The following is a 16,405-nucleotide window of genomic DNA, read 5'->3' on the forward strand; positions in this document are numbered from 1 at the left end:
TTATCCCCCTATCCTTAGGATAGGGGATGTTCTTCACCACTGGACTACCCCTTTAATACTTTGCCTAATATACATTTTTGAGCCTGTGGCACCCAGATGGTGGTGGGGGTAGGCTGCTTGGAATCCACGGGATAATGATAACAAGCTGATCGGTTGGGGTCCGGATGTGGGGACCACGACTGATCAGGAGGACTTCTGAATGTGGCCAAGTGCAGTGCTTGACATTGTTTGGGGTCTGATGTGAATGTGTCAAAACATGGGGGGAACAATTGGGGTCCGAGCAGTCTGACTCCCACAGATCAACTACCTATGCCCTGTCCCTGTGTTTCCCCAACCAGGGTGCCTCCAGCTGTTGCAAAACTACAACTCCCAGCATGCCCGGACAGCCTTCGGCTGTCCCGACATGCTGGGAGTTGTTGTTTTGCAACAGCTGGAGGCACCCTGGTTGGGGAAACACTGGCCCTATCCTGTGGATAGTGAATAACTTTTTAACCCCTTTAATCTTTAGTAAGGCAACGATTACGGCTCTACCTGAATTTAAACAATAAATCCCAGCAAGTCCAGCACGTAGAGTTGTTTTACAGCCAAGGGCCCGGGGCTATACCTCCCGCTATACCTCTGTTTTTTTTCCCCTGTACTGACTCACGTCTTTGCTTTTATACACAGAGGCTCTGTTGAATAACTTCGCTCAGCAGCTCGGCGCCTGGAGGTTCTGCTTCTACTTCCTGTCCAGCTCACACAATGACTACGTCCTGATGTACAGTCTCAGCGTGTTCGAGGTGAGAACTCCGCACTTCTTATCATATTATACTATGATGCATCTTATCCACATCCTGGTCGAGAGCGTAAAAAAAAAGAATCCAAAATTGTTGCTTTTTTTTTTTTTTTTTTTATATATATTTTTTTTAACAACATTTTATTCCCCCAAAAATAGATAAAAAATGTGTTAAAAATTTTATATATGCAAATGTGGTATAAAAAAGAAAAAGTACAGGTCACGGTGCAAAAAAAATGAGGCCTCATACCGCCGCTTATACGGAAAAATGAAAAAGTTATAGGTCAGCAATTAGAGGGATTTTAAAGGGGTACTCCGGTGCTTAAACATCTTATCTCCTATCCAAAGGATAGGGGATAAGATGCCTGATCGCGGGGCTCCCGCCGCTGGGGACCCCCCGTGATCTTGCACGCTGCACCCCGTTTATAATCAGTCCCTGGAGCGTGTTCGCTCCGGGTCTGATTACTGTCGCTCACTGGGCCGGAGCCTATGGGAGGGGGCGTGACAGCTGGAGGCACCCTGGTTGCCATTGTGTGAGGGCATATTCTTTGTGGGATGAGCTATACTTTTTATTGGTATAATTTTTGCGATACATGCTGCCTTTTGATGATTTTTATTTGACTTTTTGTACCAAAATTAGCGAGTATCGCATATTTTTTATAATTTGATTTTACTGCAGCACAGTATATAAGGCTATGTTTATACAGCATAGTTTCTGCATGAAATTCTGCAGTAAATTCTGCAGAAATTAATTGCCCATTCACTTCAGTGGAATTCCTGTAGCGGAAAGTCTGCTGTTTGAATGGGATAGTGGGATCCCATTGAAGTGTATTGGCTATAAAGTCATGCATACATCCTGACATGTTAACATAGCCTTAGTGTCAGTGTTACACTGACGAGCAGCCTGTGTGATCCAGCATAGGGCTGGACCTCACAGGCTGCCGTACTTGGCAGACAGGAGGCAATCGGCCATGGTCAATTGAAATTTTTCATTACCGATCCTCCTTTTACCTCTCCCCCCAATATTATCTGTTTAAAATTGTCAAGAGATCCCCATACACATTAGGTCGGCCAATCCTGCTGAATTCATGGGCTTTGGACAGCTTTTGTTCTTATGTGTATGGGGCATTTAGATCAGTGTTTCCCAACCAGTGTCTCCTAGAGACGGGAAAGCTGGATTTTACGTCTTCAAATCCTGTGTGTGTGAATGTACCCTTATGTATTGTCCTTGAAATCGATGCCCACTATAACCAGTTTCCATTACTTACTGTGTTATACCAGTATTTCCTGACCTGTGGCTCTCCCGCTGTTGCAAAACTACAACTCCCATCATGCCCCGACAACCTTCGGTTGTCGGGGCAAGATGGGAGTTATAGTTTTGCAACAGCTGCAGACACCCTGGTTGGGAAACCCTGCACGGTACTGTGGATAGGGAACAACGTTGTAATAAACCCATAATAATAAATCTGCCCTATTGTTCTAATCCCACAGAACTTAATCAATAAGATGTGGCTGGGCGTCCCGTCAGAGGAGAAGATGGAGATCCGCGGCTCTCTGCCCAAGCTCCTCCTGAGCCAGCACAAGGCTCTCCCGGGCTTCATCTGCAACAAGCTGTGCAAGGTGATTGTAGACATGGGCCGACAGGACTGGCCGATGTTCTACCATGACTTCTTCACCAACATCTTACAGGTGAGCGGGTCCATCCATCCCTTTATGACATGCCTTAAAGGGGTACTCTGGTGAAAACCTTTTTTGTTTTAAATAAACTGGTGGCAGAAAGTTAAACATATTTGTAAATTACTTCTATTAAAAAAAAATCTTAATCCTTCCTTTACTTATTAGCTGCTGAATACTACAGAGGAAATTATTTTCTTTTTGGAATGCTCCCTGATGACATCATGAGCACAGTGCTCTCTGCTGACGTTATTATAATAACACTATTTATTGTTGTCCTTAGTCGGATTTGAACCCAAGTCCCTAGCACTGCAAGGCAGCAGTGCTAATCACTGAGCCACCATGCTGCCCTTAGCATACATCTGCTATGCTTGTGATGTCATCAGTGTTCCAAAAAGAAAGGAATTTCCTCTGTAGCATTCAGCAGCTAATAAGTACTGGAAGGATTAAGATTTTTTAATAGAAGTAATTTACAAATATGTTTAACTTTCTGCCACCAGTTGATTTAAAAGAAAAAAGGTTTTCACCGGAGTACCCCTTTAAAGGAGTACTCCGGTGGAAAACATAATTTTTTTTATTTTTTATTTTTTTTAACTGGTGCTGGAAAGTTAAACAGATTTGAAAATTCACACAATGAAGAGGAGAAAAGAGGAGGAGAGCAACACTGTATAATAGTGGTACCGGTATTAGGGGTCTGCCGCAGTTGTCAGGGTCCAGTTACTCTGTAATACCTGCGGGGTGCATGCGACTAGATAAAGTATCAATATGTAACAATACAAGAATGTAGCATTCACTCACCGCAACAAGGGCATCAACGTTCCTGGCTAGAGGGGGTTGCGGGTCGGCGTCTTCAGGACAGATTTGAAAATTACTTCTATTAAAAAATCTTTATTCCTCTAGTACTTATTAGCAGCTGTATGCTACAGAGGAAATTATTTTCTTTTTGAATTTCTTTTTTTTTGTCTTGTCCACGGTGCTCTCTGCTGACACCTCTGTCCATGTCAGGAACTGTCCAGAGCAGCATAGGTTTGCTATGGGGATTTGCTCCTGCTCTGGACAGTTCCTGATACAGGCATCAGGTGTCAGCAGAGAGCACTGTGGACAAGACAAAAAAAAAATACAAAAAGAAAAGAATTTCCTCTGTAGTATACAGCTGATAAAATGTACTGGATGGGTAAAGATTTTTTTTTAATAGAAGTCATTTACAAATCTGTTTAACTTTCTGGAACCAGTGGATAAAAAAAAAAAAAATTTATCCCTAAGTCAGGCAGTAAGATATTCACTGTAGGCCTCTGTCACCCCTCATGTAGCTTATCCAGACTCCCAGAACTACTCCCCTGGGGCTGATCATGCTGAAGACGGCCTCTGAGGAGCTGGCGTGTCCCAGGGAGGACCTGAGCGTGGCCAGGAAAGAGGAACTCCGCAAACTGCTGCTGGAGCAAGTGCCAACCGTGCTGGGGCTGCTGACAGGTAGGGGCCGTGCTGTAATGTATCAATATGATGTAGATATCTTTGTGCTTATGTTCCAGATTTGTTTTGTTTTTTGGGGAGCCCCCTTTTGTTATATAATTTTTTGAGATTGAGATAGGGAGAGGGATGGATGGATAGAGAGAGAGAGATGGGGAGAGAGAGAGATATATATTCCGGCGTATAAGACGACTTTTTCACCCCGACTTTTTTTTCGGAAAAGTCGGGGGTCGTCTTATACGCCTGGTATTGGGGTCCGGCATAGGAAAACTTATGACTATCTGCCCGGGCCGGCTCCCGAGTGCGGGGGCCGGCCAGAGCAGATAAAAACTAATTACGGATACTAAAAACCAGGCTGTCTCCAGCTGTTGTAAAACTACAACTCCCAGCATGCCCGGACAGCCTTTGCCGGTCCGGGCATGCTGGTAGTTGTAGTTACAAAACAGCTGGAGGCACCCTGGTTTTTAGTATCATGGGAGCAGATAATCATAGCTTTTCCTATGCTGGAGATCCCTGTGTCCCGAAAGATGTTTTCGGGACATAGGGATGTCTGCCGGTTACTCACCATTCCCCGACTGGCGCGCGTCCTCCTATGGTCCTCCTCCGCTTCTCCGCCTCTATGGTTGAACGCACGGGAAGTCAGTGACGTCCTCCTGCGACCATAGAGACGCAGGAGGACCGCAGGACCATGGCAGGAGGACGCACACCGGCCGGGCCTAGTGAGTGACCAGCGGCGCGTCATCTTCTTCAGTGATCCGGTCACCACTCCTACAGGCCCGAGACTGCTGCTATTGTCCATAGCAGTAGATGGTGACCCCGGGCTGGAGGAGCGGTAATCAGAACACTGTGGGGGCAGTACAGACATACAGCCTCCAGCCATGCATTGTATATGGCTGGAGGCTGTATGTCTGTGAGGGGGGGGGACGACTGTCTACTAATGTGGGGTAACTCCAGACCTAATGTGGGGGAACATGCTGCCGACCTAATGTGGGGGAACATGCTGCCGACCTAATGTGGGGGGGGGACTACAAGGTACTGTACATCGCGGTAGAAGGGGTAGTCTTATACGGCAAGTATATCCCAAACTCTATATTTTAACTGTAAAAGTTGGGGGTCTTCTTATATGCCGGCATATACGATAGATATATAAAAAAATAAAAAATTATTATAATTATTTATTATTAGCCATTTTTATAAAAAAAATCTTTACAGGCAGGAACAGGGGTGGAAAGAAATGTATACAAATATGTGCTTACTCCAAAATGTCCTACTACTGCAAAAAAAAAAAAAAAAAAAAAATTTTTACTTAGTTTCCCGTCTGACCAATAACTGGGCCTTTCTATAAAGTTACTTGTATATGTGAGAATATATCTATCCATCCACACACACACACATACAGTTGAAAAAAAATAATAATACTTTTTTACACTATATATATATATATATATATATATATATATATATATATATATATAGATATAGATATAGATATAGATATAGATATAGTGTAAAAAATTTTTTTTTTTTTTTTTCAACTGTATATGTGTGTGGATGGATAGATATATTCTCACATATACAAGTAACTATAGAAAGGCCCAGTTATTGGTCAGACGGGAAACTAAGTAAAAAATGTGAAGTTGTGGTTTAACCCTGCATGCATTAATATAGATAATAATTACAGTACACATACCCACACGTTATAGCCATCTCTCCTAATTCCTCTCCTCAGTACACTGTGTAGCTCTGGCGGAGGCTTATCACTTCACCAGAACAAAAGGGTCGGTCAATTGAAATCTATCACAGGCGATCCTTCTCCTCTCCTTGCAAAACGACAACTCCCAACATGCACATTGGCTGGCCAGGCATGCTTGCAGTTGTAGTTTTGCAACAGCTGAAGGCGCCCTCGTTGGGAAACACTGCTTTTAGAAATTGACATAGTTGGGAGTACAGACATCTAGATCAGTGGTCTCCAACCTGCGGACCTCCAGATGTTGCAAAGCTACAACTCCCAGCATGCCCGGACAGCCAACGGCTGTCCGGGCATGCTGGGAGTTGTAGCTTTGCAACATCTGGAGGTCCTCAGGTTGGAGACTACTGATCTAGTCCCTTCTTTGTATCCCGGGGATGATGAACTTTTGCATTTGTCACAGGTTATAGTCAATTCATCTTTTTTTAGTTTTTATCACAGGAGCAGGAAATTGTGTACTTTCACTTTCTTTTCTGCAGAAGAAAGGGAGGGGGGTGATGACTTTTATTATTTGGCTCTCGTTCAGTTCTATTTGCATAGAGTTTTGTTTTAGGATATGCTGCACACCTAAATTCCTACATATGGGGGGAGATTTATCAAAACCTGTGCAGAGTAAAATTTGATCAGGTGCCCATAGCAACCAATCAGATGGCTTCTTTCATTTTTGCAGAGGCCTCTGCAAAATGAAAGAAGCGATCTGATTGGTTGCTATGGGCAACTGGGCAACTTTTCCTCTGCACAGGAGTCTGACGCCTGTACATTACCTCATAGGTAATTTTAAGATATTTCTTTCTGTTTTTTTAAATTCAGGAGTTCTTGAAAGTATATGGGATAAGCACAGTGTCACCGCAGCCACTCCTCCGCCATCACCTACTGCTTCCGATGCCGGTAAGTGTTCCAGCCATATGGGACATTACATATGTTGTGTGTCGACATATACAGTTTGTTTGTGGTGTTTTAAGCTAGATAACCTCTGTAAAGCAGTGTTCCCCAAAGTTTTGGCTTTCCACCTGTAGCAAAACTACAACCCCCAGCATGCCCTGATGGGCTTTAGATTGGGGAACACTCGCTTAAAGGAACATTCCCAACAAAACTGGTGCATGGTAGGCCTAGTGCAAGACCTGTGTATTTTAATGATTGTCATGCTTTGGGTCCTGCACTATCATTTTTTATTTACATTAATAGAATCATTTTTTAATAAATAATGTGATTCTATTACTTTTATCCGAATGATAGCTGCCAGCCAGTCTGCCCCTCGTCCTATGATCTTAGTGCAGGATCTAGCAGGGTTGACAATGCAGGCTGTTCACCCCTTGTACCTCCACTTGTGGATTATAGTGATGTACATCTGCAGGTGGAGAATGTGTGTGTGTGTGTGTGTGTTGGAGGGGTGTACCCAGGGCTCAAGTCCTGCAGGAGCTCATTTACACAGCAGGAACGCAGTTCCCATTAGCAGGAGTCCTGCAGGGTCAAATAAACTTTTGATATATTTTAGATGAATGAATGTTGAATAACTTTCCAATAGCATGTTAATGAAAAATATGCTTCTTTCTATTGTATTTTTCCCGATCAGTCCTGTCAGCAAGCATTTCTGACTCATGCTGGAGTCCTAAACACTCAGAGCTGCCAGCCTGCTTTGTTCACAGCCAAACAGGCTGTGAACAAAGCAGGCTGGCAGCTCTGAGTGTTCTCCTTTGTGAACAAAGCAGACTGGCAGCTCGTAGTGTTTAGGACTCCAGCATGAGTCTGAAATGCTTGCTGCCAGGACTGGTAGGGAGACCCCTAGTGGTCATTTCTTCAAAGTGAAAAATTAAATATAAAGAAGCATATTTTTTAATAACATGCAATTGTAAAGTTATTCTGCATACATTAATCTATAATATATGAAAAGTTTTTTTGATGAGAGGTACCCTTTAAAGGGGTACTCCGCCCCTAGACATCTTATCCCGGGGTCCCGCCGCTGGGGACCCCAGAAATCTTGGCTGCGGCACCCCAACTTTGCTCCGTGACGAATGACTGGCGAAGGGGGGGGCAGAAGGTTGTGACGTCACGGCCATGCCGCCTCAATGCAAGTCTATGGGAGTGGTCGTGACGGCCGTCATGCCCCCTCCTATAGACTTGCATTGAGGGGCTGTGGCGGTGACATCATGAGCCTCCGGCGCTGCACCCAATGCTATAAACGAATGCCGGGTGCAGCAGGGAGAACGCGGGGGGACCCAGAAGCGGAACCACCGCAATCAGACATCTTATCCCCTATCCTTTGGATAGGGGATAAGATGTCTAGGGGCGGAGTAACCCTTTTAAGTGGAAATCTTGGGTGAGTTCCCACACTTTTTTTTTATTTTATTTTTTTCTTCCAGGACTAGACCCCTGGGGTGTATCCTCTAAGTGGGGTATATGGAGATACCTCTACATAAGTTATAAAAACCTGTTTTCTTCCAGTAACCACTGGACTCTTGTCTATAGCCTGAGCCTGGTATTGCAGTTCAGCCCCATTCGAGTGAATAGCAGACGCAGCCCACTGACATGAGTGCTAGTGTTTCAGGGTGGTTGGGGGAGCAGACTTCATCTCATACACTTCTCAGCTGTAGCCACAAACCACAGAAAGTATAGGACGTCTAAGTCCTGGTTGTATGGGAGCGCATTTACTACACACAGCCGACTTCCCTTCTTGTAATAGTATTGTAGAAAACTAAAGTTAGCAATTCTCATTTCCTAAGAGGGTCTAAAAAAAACTTCACAGCTACTTTAAATATAATGGGGCAGCACTCTCCCTGCTGAAAGGTATTGTTTGGAAATATAGGGAAAATGTGAGGCTAAACCCTTTGATATTGGGGCATCCAAAGGACAAGGAAAAGGACTTTGCTGAGAGATCTTAGTGATGGTTTGTACTACTTGTTGGATTTTGCAGGCAAATGCATCATGAGAAAGGGTGGATGTTATAGGGGTTATATAGGGTTAAAAAATGCTGTGCCACCCTTTTTCTTCAGATTTTGTGATATTACAGATGTACTCCATTCACTTCAATGGAACTGAGTAATACCACACACAACCTGAGAACAGGGGTGGCACTGTTTCTGGAAAAAAAAAAAATCTAAGGGGTTTATCCAGGATAAGAAAAACATAGTTAAAGGGGTACTCCGATGCTTACACATCTTATCCCCTATCCAAAGTATAGGGGATAAGATGCCTGATCGCGGGAGTCCCGCCGCTGGGGATGCCCGGGATCATGCACGCGGCACCCCGTTTGTAATCAGTCCCCGGAGCGTGTTTGCTCCAGGTCTGATTACGATCGACCGCACGGCCGGCGGCGTGTGACATCACGCCTCCGCCCCCGTGTGACATCACGCTCCGCCCCTCAATGCAAGCTTACAGGAGGGGGCGTGATAGCTATCACGCCCCCTCCCGTAGGCTTGCATTGAGGGGCGGAGCGTGACATCACACGGGGGCGGGGGCGTGACGTCACACGCCGCCGGCCCTGTGGTCGCCGGTAATCAGTCCCAGAGCAAACACGCTCTGGGGACTGATTACAAACGAGGTGCCCCGTGCATGATCCCAGGCGTCCCCAGCGACGGGACTCCCGCGATCAGGCATCTTATCCCCTATCCTTTGGATAGGGGATAAGATGTGTAAGCACCGGGGAACCCCTTTAAAGGAAAACTTACACATATGGACGTCATAGAGAGTGTGCCACAGTAGAAAGCAGATTACAAGCATGAGTCCTGTGCAGGTATTTAGTATGTGGATCATCATTTACTTATATGGCCTTAAACTTAGAGGAGTATTCCGGCTTTATACATCTTATCCCCTATCCAAAGGAATATATAGCCTGAATTTTTTCAAGGGGTATTCCAGGAAAAAAATATATTTTTTTTTTTCCTTCCAATAATTGTCAGCTGCTGAAGTTGAGTTGTTTTCTGTCTGGCAACAGTGCTCTCTGCTGACATCTACTCTGTGCAGTTCCCCGAGACAAGCAGAGAATAGGTTTGCTATGGGAATTTGCTTTTACTCTGGACGGTTCCCGAGACAGTTGTCATCAGAGAGCACTTAGACAAGAACAACATCTCAACTTCAGCCACTCATAAGTACTGAAAGGATTAAGATTTCTTAATAGAGGTAATTTACAAATATTTAATAATAATAATAAATTATTATTATTATTATTATTATTATTATTATTATTTCCTGAATTATCGGTTTAATACTATAAGAAAGATAGACCTAGATGAGAATCACCCCCACCCCCCCTGGCAAAATCACTTGTCTTCCGGGGGTCTCAGGAGGCGCAAAAAATGGTCGCTCTCATACCAAAGGGAAATCTGTACTGAGACAACCCCATTAACAGCGTCACTGCCAGTCAGGCCGGATTGGCTTTAGTATTGCACGATGTAGATTTCCCTTCAGTCTTGGAGAATGTGGATATTACAGCATCTGTATAATAAACACATCATGTCATCATCTCCGAGCAGCGCCTAATGACGATCCCACGTGTCTTCTAACATGGTATGACATTTCCCCCGAGATCAATGGTGTCGGCTTGTTGCTGACTTCCTTCCTGTTCACGAAAGCACTTGCGGTTTCCTTGTGTAATGCGGCTGAACACTGTAGGTTCACGTCTAATGAAGACCTGAGATGTCTTTAACTAACACAAGCTATAGACTGTAGAAACAATTATACGTCCGGTGTTGGCGTCCATCATAGTATAGTACGATGAATATATGACTGGCAATATGGTGCCGCACAATAATATTTCTCATAACGACCTAGCTGTGTCCTCCTCAGCGGACATGTGGAGGGACCCTACCTGCCTTGTTCTTGTCCGATCGGTGCTCCAATAGTTCTGGAAGCCATGGCAGGCTGCACTAATGGAGCATTGATAACACTGATCAATGCTGTGCTATGGCACTGCATTGTTCAGTGTATGCAATCGAGAGATTGCATCCTAGTCTCTTATGGGAACTAAAAAATGGAAAAGAGGAAAGGAGAAAAAAACAGGCCCCTACCCTAATAAAAGATTGAATATCACCCCCCCCCCCTTCCCTTTTTTAAATTAACATAAACATATGTGGTGTTGCCGCATGCCCAAATGTCCAAACTATTAAACTATATTGTTAAACTGCACGGTCAATGGCGTACATGTAAGAAAATACCAAAGTCCAAAATTGAGTATCTTATGGTCATTTCATGTATCAGAAAAAAAAATAAAAAGTGACCAAAAATTCCCCCAAAAATGGTACTGATAGATAAAAAAAAAAATATATATAGCGCAAAAAAATAAGTCCTCAAACATCCTCCAAGCAGAAAAATAGTTCTAGGGGGTCTGGACAACTTTAGTTTATAAAAGTAAAACCTTTTTTAAAAGCAGTGAAATAAAACAAATTGAATTACCGTATGTGTGAATTATTTTGCTCCTTATCCGCTTGTGATATTGACCAGATATGAATGTAGGAGTGTTGTGTACAGGAGGGAGGAGTTCTATAGCCATTTGTATAGTTATTCGGCATAAGAGATTTGTCTGAAGCAGACCTTGAAAAAGGTTACACAGCCGAAACGCGTCGGTCCATAGTTTTAACTTTATTTGTTACCCTGATGATGAAGATGAAATAAAGCTCGTGTTTTTATACACATTGATGTGTCTGGAAGTGCTGGGGGATTCCTGCTCCGAGTGAGCAAACCTTTTTTCCAAAATAAAACAAAATCTAATTGGGTATGGATCGTATGGACCCACAGAATAAAGATATTGGACCTGAAATACGAAGAGTATTGTGTAGTTTTCTTTGTGGGTTTTTATTCCCTACCAAAAAATTTTTTTTTCCGCGTGATGTACTAAGCTTTCTCTACATTTTGCACTTTTCCTTACATTTTGCCTTTTTTATTTTATTTTTTTTATTTAACCCCTTAAGGACGCAGGACGTAAATGTACGTCCTGGTGAGGTGGTACTTAACGCACCAGGACGTACATTTACGTCCTAAGCATAACCGCGGGCATCGGAGCGATGCCCGTGTCATGCGCGGCTGATCCCGGCTGCTGATCGCAGCCAGGGACCCGCCGGCAATGGCCGACGCCCGCGATCTCGCGGGCGTCCGCCATTAACCCCTCAGGTGCCGGGATCAATACAGATCCCGGCATCTGCGGGAGTTCGCGATTAAAATGAACGATCGGATCGCCCGCAGCGCTGCTGCGGGGATCCGATCATTCATAACGCCGCACGGAGGTCCCCTCACCTTCCTCCGTGCGGCTCCCGGCGTCTCCTGCTCTGGTCTGTGATCGAGCAGACCAGAGCAGGAGATGACCGAAAACACTGATCTGTTCTATGTCCTATACATAGAACAGATCAGTATTAGCAATCATGGTATTGCTATGAATAGTCCCCTATGGGGACTATTCAAGTGTAAAAAAAAATGTAAAAAAATGTAAAAGTAAAAGTAAAAAAAAAGTGAAAAATCCCCTCCCCCAATAAAAAAGTAAAACGTCCGTTTTTTCCTATTTTACCCCCAAAAAGCGTAAAAAACATTTTTTATAGACATATTTGGTATCCCCGCGTGCGTAAATGTCCGAACTATTAAAATAAAATGTTAATGATCCCGTACGGTGAACGGCGTGAACGAAAAAAAATTTAAAAAGTCCAAAATTCCTACTTTTTTAATACATTTTATTAAAAAAAAATTATAAAAAATGTATTAAAAGTTTTTTATATACAAATGTGGTATCAAAAAAAAGTACAGATCATGGCGCAAAAAATGAGCCCCCATACCGCCGCTTATACGGAAAAATAAAAAAGTTATAGGTCATCAAAATAAAGGGATTATAAACGTACTAATTTGGTTAAAAAGTTTGTGATTTTTTTTAAGCGCAACAATAATATAAAAATATATAATAATGGGTATCATTTTAATCGTATTGACCCTCAGAATAAAGAACACATGTCATTTTTACCAGAAATTGTACGGCGTGAAAACAAAACCTTCCAAAATTAGCAAAATTGCGTTTTTCGTTTTAATTTCCCCACAAAAATAGTGTTTTTTGGTTGCGCCATACATTTTATGATATAATGAGTGATGTCATTACAAAGGACAACTGGTCGCGCAAAAAACAAGCCCTCATACTAGTCTGTGGATGAAAATATAAAAGAGTTATGATTTTTAGAAGGCGAGGAGGAAAAAATGAAAACGTAAAAATTAAATTGTCTGAGTCCTTAAGGCCAAAATGGGCTGAGTCCTTAAGGGGTTAATACACACGATCTGATGTGTCGGATTTTCCTCAGCTCAAATCCACCACATTTTCTGTGGAAACTTAGTAAATATGTATTTTTAATTATTTATTTTTTTGTGAAAATGTCAGGGACCCCCCCCCCCCTATTTTTTTTCTTTGTAGCAACACCCACTTTCCCTTTTGGATACGCCCCTTTTTCTGGGTTTTTTTCAGTAAAATGGGAGTTGGTCGGGTTTTTCTTTCATTTCTGGCGCACAACCCAACAAAGTCAGGTTTACTATAGAAAGTCAAGTCCAATGTGTCATTTACCAGAAAATGCTGAAACAGAAGCCCCTCAAAACGTAGCAGGTGTGGTGTGTGTGTGTGTGTGTGTGTGTGTGTGTGTGTTTTTTCAATTTTTATTTTTTATTTTTATTTTGTCCCACAATTTTTATTTTATTTTCCCCACCGTAGATTTGGTGGTAAAATGACTGTTAGAGATGAGCGAACTTACAGTAAATTCTATTCGTCATGAACTTCTCGGCTCGGCAGTTGATGACTTATCCTGCATAAATTAGTTCAGCTTTCAGGTGCTCCCATGGGCTGGAAAAGGTGGATACAGTTCTAGGAGACTCTTACCTAGGACTGTATCCACCTTTTCCAGCCCACCGGAGCACCTGAAAGCTTAACTAATTTATGCAGGAAAAGTCATCAACTGCCGAGCCGAGAAGTTTGTGACGAATCGAATTTACTGTAAGTTTGCTCATCTCTAATGACTGTCTTTACAAAGTACAATTGGTGACGCAGGAAAATTGAAAGCGTTACGAGTGTTAGGAGGTGAGGAGGAAAAAAAACGAAAATGCTAAAATAATAAAATCCCTGCATCCCTAAAGGGTGTACTCCGGTGGAAAACTCATATATATAAAAATATAATTTTTTTTTTTAATCAACTGGTGCCAGAAAGTTATACAGATTTGTAAATTACTTCTATGTAAAAATCTTAATCCTTCCAGTACTTATCGGCTGCTGTATACTCCACAGGAAATTGTGTAGCTCTTTCCAGTCTGACCACAGTGCTCTCTGCTGCCACTTCTGTCCGTGTCAGGAACTGTCCACCTGAGAGTACCCCTTTAAGGGGTTAAAGTATTTCTGCCATCTTGTAAAGCAGTGGTCACCAAACTGTGGACCTCCAAATGTTGCAAAACTAAAACTCCCAGCATGCCCGGACAGCCGTTGGCTGTCCGGGCATGCTGGGAGTTTTAGTTTTGCAACATAGGCTAAATTTACACCGCGTCTAACCTGTCTGAAGTCTGTAACTTTGATAGGTATTGGTTAAGGCTGTGTTCACACATTTTAGTTTTTTTTAATTGCAGTTTTAAATCTGAGCATGAAAATCCGCCCCGAGGGTGCGTTTTTTTACACGTGGCGCTTTATTAGCAATTCTGTGCACTTTTTACGAAAATCACAGTAAAATGGAATGTTTTACTGCAACTTTGCAGAAGAGCTGCCCCTTTTTATCCCTCTCTGTAAATGGAACATCTCTATTATATTTGGGGTGGAATGTATTTAAATTTTTGTTGCTGAGTTTATATGATTTATTTTTGTTTTCCCTATTTGTTAAAACTTCCCTGTGCCTGTGAACATCTGCTCTCGTCTCCCCATCCCAGCCGTAATAACTAGTCGGCCTGCTAAAATTAGAGCTGGATCATATTTTTCTGTATTCACACACATAGCGTATTTTTCGTCCTATAGGACGCACCGGCGTATAAGATGCACCCAATTTATAGGTGCAAAATCTAAAAAAAAGATTTTGAACCCAATAGTGGTCTTCAACCTGCGGACCTCCAGATGTTGCAAAACTACAACTCCCAGCATGCCCGGACAGCCGTTGGCTGTCCGGGCATGCTGGGAGTTGTAGTTTTGCAACATCTGGAGGTCCGCAGGTTGAAGACCACTGGTATAGGAGGTAATACTCACGTGTCCCCGCCGCTCCGGACCCGTCTGCTCCATCGCTGTCGCCGTGTCCCCGTCGCTCCGGAACGTCTCTGCTGCCGGCCGAGCATCCTTGCTCTCCGTCGCCGCCATCACGTCGTTACGCACGCCGACGCACGTACGTGATGACTAGGAAGGAGAGCGCCGGCCATACAGGGGATCCCTGAACGGAGAAGACACCGAGGAGGCAGGTAAGGTCCCTCCCGGTGTCCTGTAAGCACTAACCCGGCTATTCAGTCGGGCTGTTCGGGACCGCACGATTTCACAGCGGCGGTTCCGAACAGCCCAACTGAACAGCCGGGTTAGTGTCACTTTCCCTTCAGACGCGGCGGTCAGCTTTGATCGCCGCGTCTGTAGGGTTAATACAGGGCATCACCGCGATCGGTGATGTCCTGTATTGGCCGCAGGGACCGCCGCGATAGGGGTGTATTCGCTGTATAAGACGCACCGACTTTTTCACCCCAGTTATGGGGAAGAAAAAGTGCGTCTTATACGGCGAAAAATACGGTATGTGTGTGTATATATTTATATATAATCTCCATAGAGCAAGTCAAATAATGGCAAATTAGCAGTCAGCGACAGGGGTGCCAAGGTAATGTTTAAACAGGGCTTCTCCTGTTTTATATTTTTCAGTAATAAAACAAATATGGCCTTTAAAGGGGTATTCCAGTAAAAAAAAAAACTTTTTTCAGATCAACTGGCTCCAGAAAGTTAAACAGATTTGTAAATTACTTCTATTAAAAATCTTAATCCTACCAGAATTTATCAGATGATGAAGTTGAGTTGTTCTTTTCTGTCTGACCACAGTGCTCTCTGCTGACACCTCTTTGTCTCAGGAACTGTCTAGAGCAGGAGAGGTTTGCTATGGGGATTTACCCCTACTCTGGACAGTTCCTGAGACAGACATACAGGTGTCAGCAGAGAGCACTGTGGTCAAACAGAAAAGAACAACTCTACTTCAGCAGCTAAGTACTGGTAGGATTAAGATTAATAGAAGTAATTTACAAATCTAATAGCAAAGGCACGTACGTGCACTCACCGCTCAACGGAGACAGTTCTGTATGGGAGTCTGGTCCGCGGAAGGCTGAGTCACAGCATCGGTGCAGGTAAGTGGGCGCTCGGAGGCTATGCCGGCTGTTTCACACGTGTGTGCGTGCTTCTTCCGGCCTCCGCGGGAGACTTATTACGAGCCACCGATACCACGCGGTATCTCCATGACAGGTGCAGTAAACCTTTAGTGTGCGCTCTCCCTTCCTACCTCTCTAATTTACAAATCTGTTTAACTTTCTGTAGCCAGTTGATATGAATAAAAGTTTTTCACTGGAATACCCCTTTAACTTAAAGGGGTACTCCGTCGCTAAGACATCTTATCCCCTATCCAAAGGATAGGGGATAAGATGCCTGATCTCGGGGGTCCAGCCACCTGGGACCCCCGTGATCTTCCACACCGAACCCTGTTAGAATCAGTCCCTGTAGCGTGTTCGCTCCGGTTCTGATAACTGGCGATCACGGCTCCGCCCTGTGTGACGTCACGCTCCGCCCCTCAATGCAAGCCTAT

At 43.7% G+C, this 16,405-nt stretch overlaps 1 protein-coding gene across 1 annotated transcript in view; it reads left to right on the plus strand.

Annotated features, from left to right (window-relative positions):
- The window catches only part of XPO6 (exportin 6), a gene marked incomplete in the record, with an annotated part of 57,110 nt that overhangs the window by 5,271 nt on the left and 35,434 nt on the right, over positions 1–16,405 (plus strand). The window contains 4 exon segments of the mRNA XM_056536343.1: positions 667–779; positions 2,267–2,464; positions 3,760–3,919; positions 6,474–6,551. Of these exon segments, the coding sequence (XP_056392318.1) occupies positions 667–779; positions 2,267–2,464; positions 3,760–3,919; positions 6,474–6,551 (549 nt within the window).

This window comes from Hyla sarda, chromosome 8 (genome assembly GCF_029499605.1).
Source record: "Hyla sarda isolate aHylSar1 chromosome 8, aHylSar1.hap1, whole genome shotgun sequence".
Classification (NCBI taxonomy): domain Eukaryota; kingdom Metazoa; phylum Chordata; class Amphibia; order Anura; family Hylidae; genus Hyla; species Hyla sarda.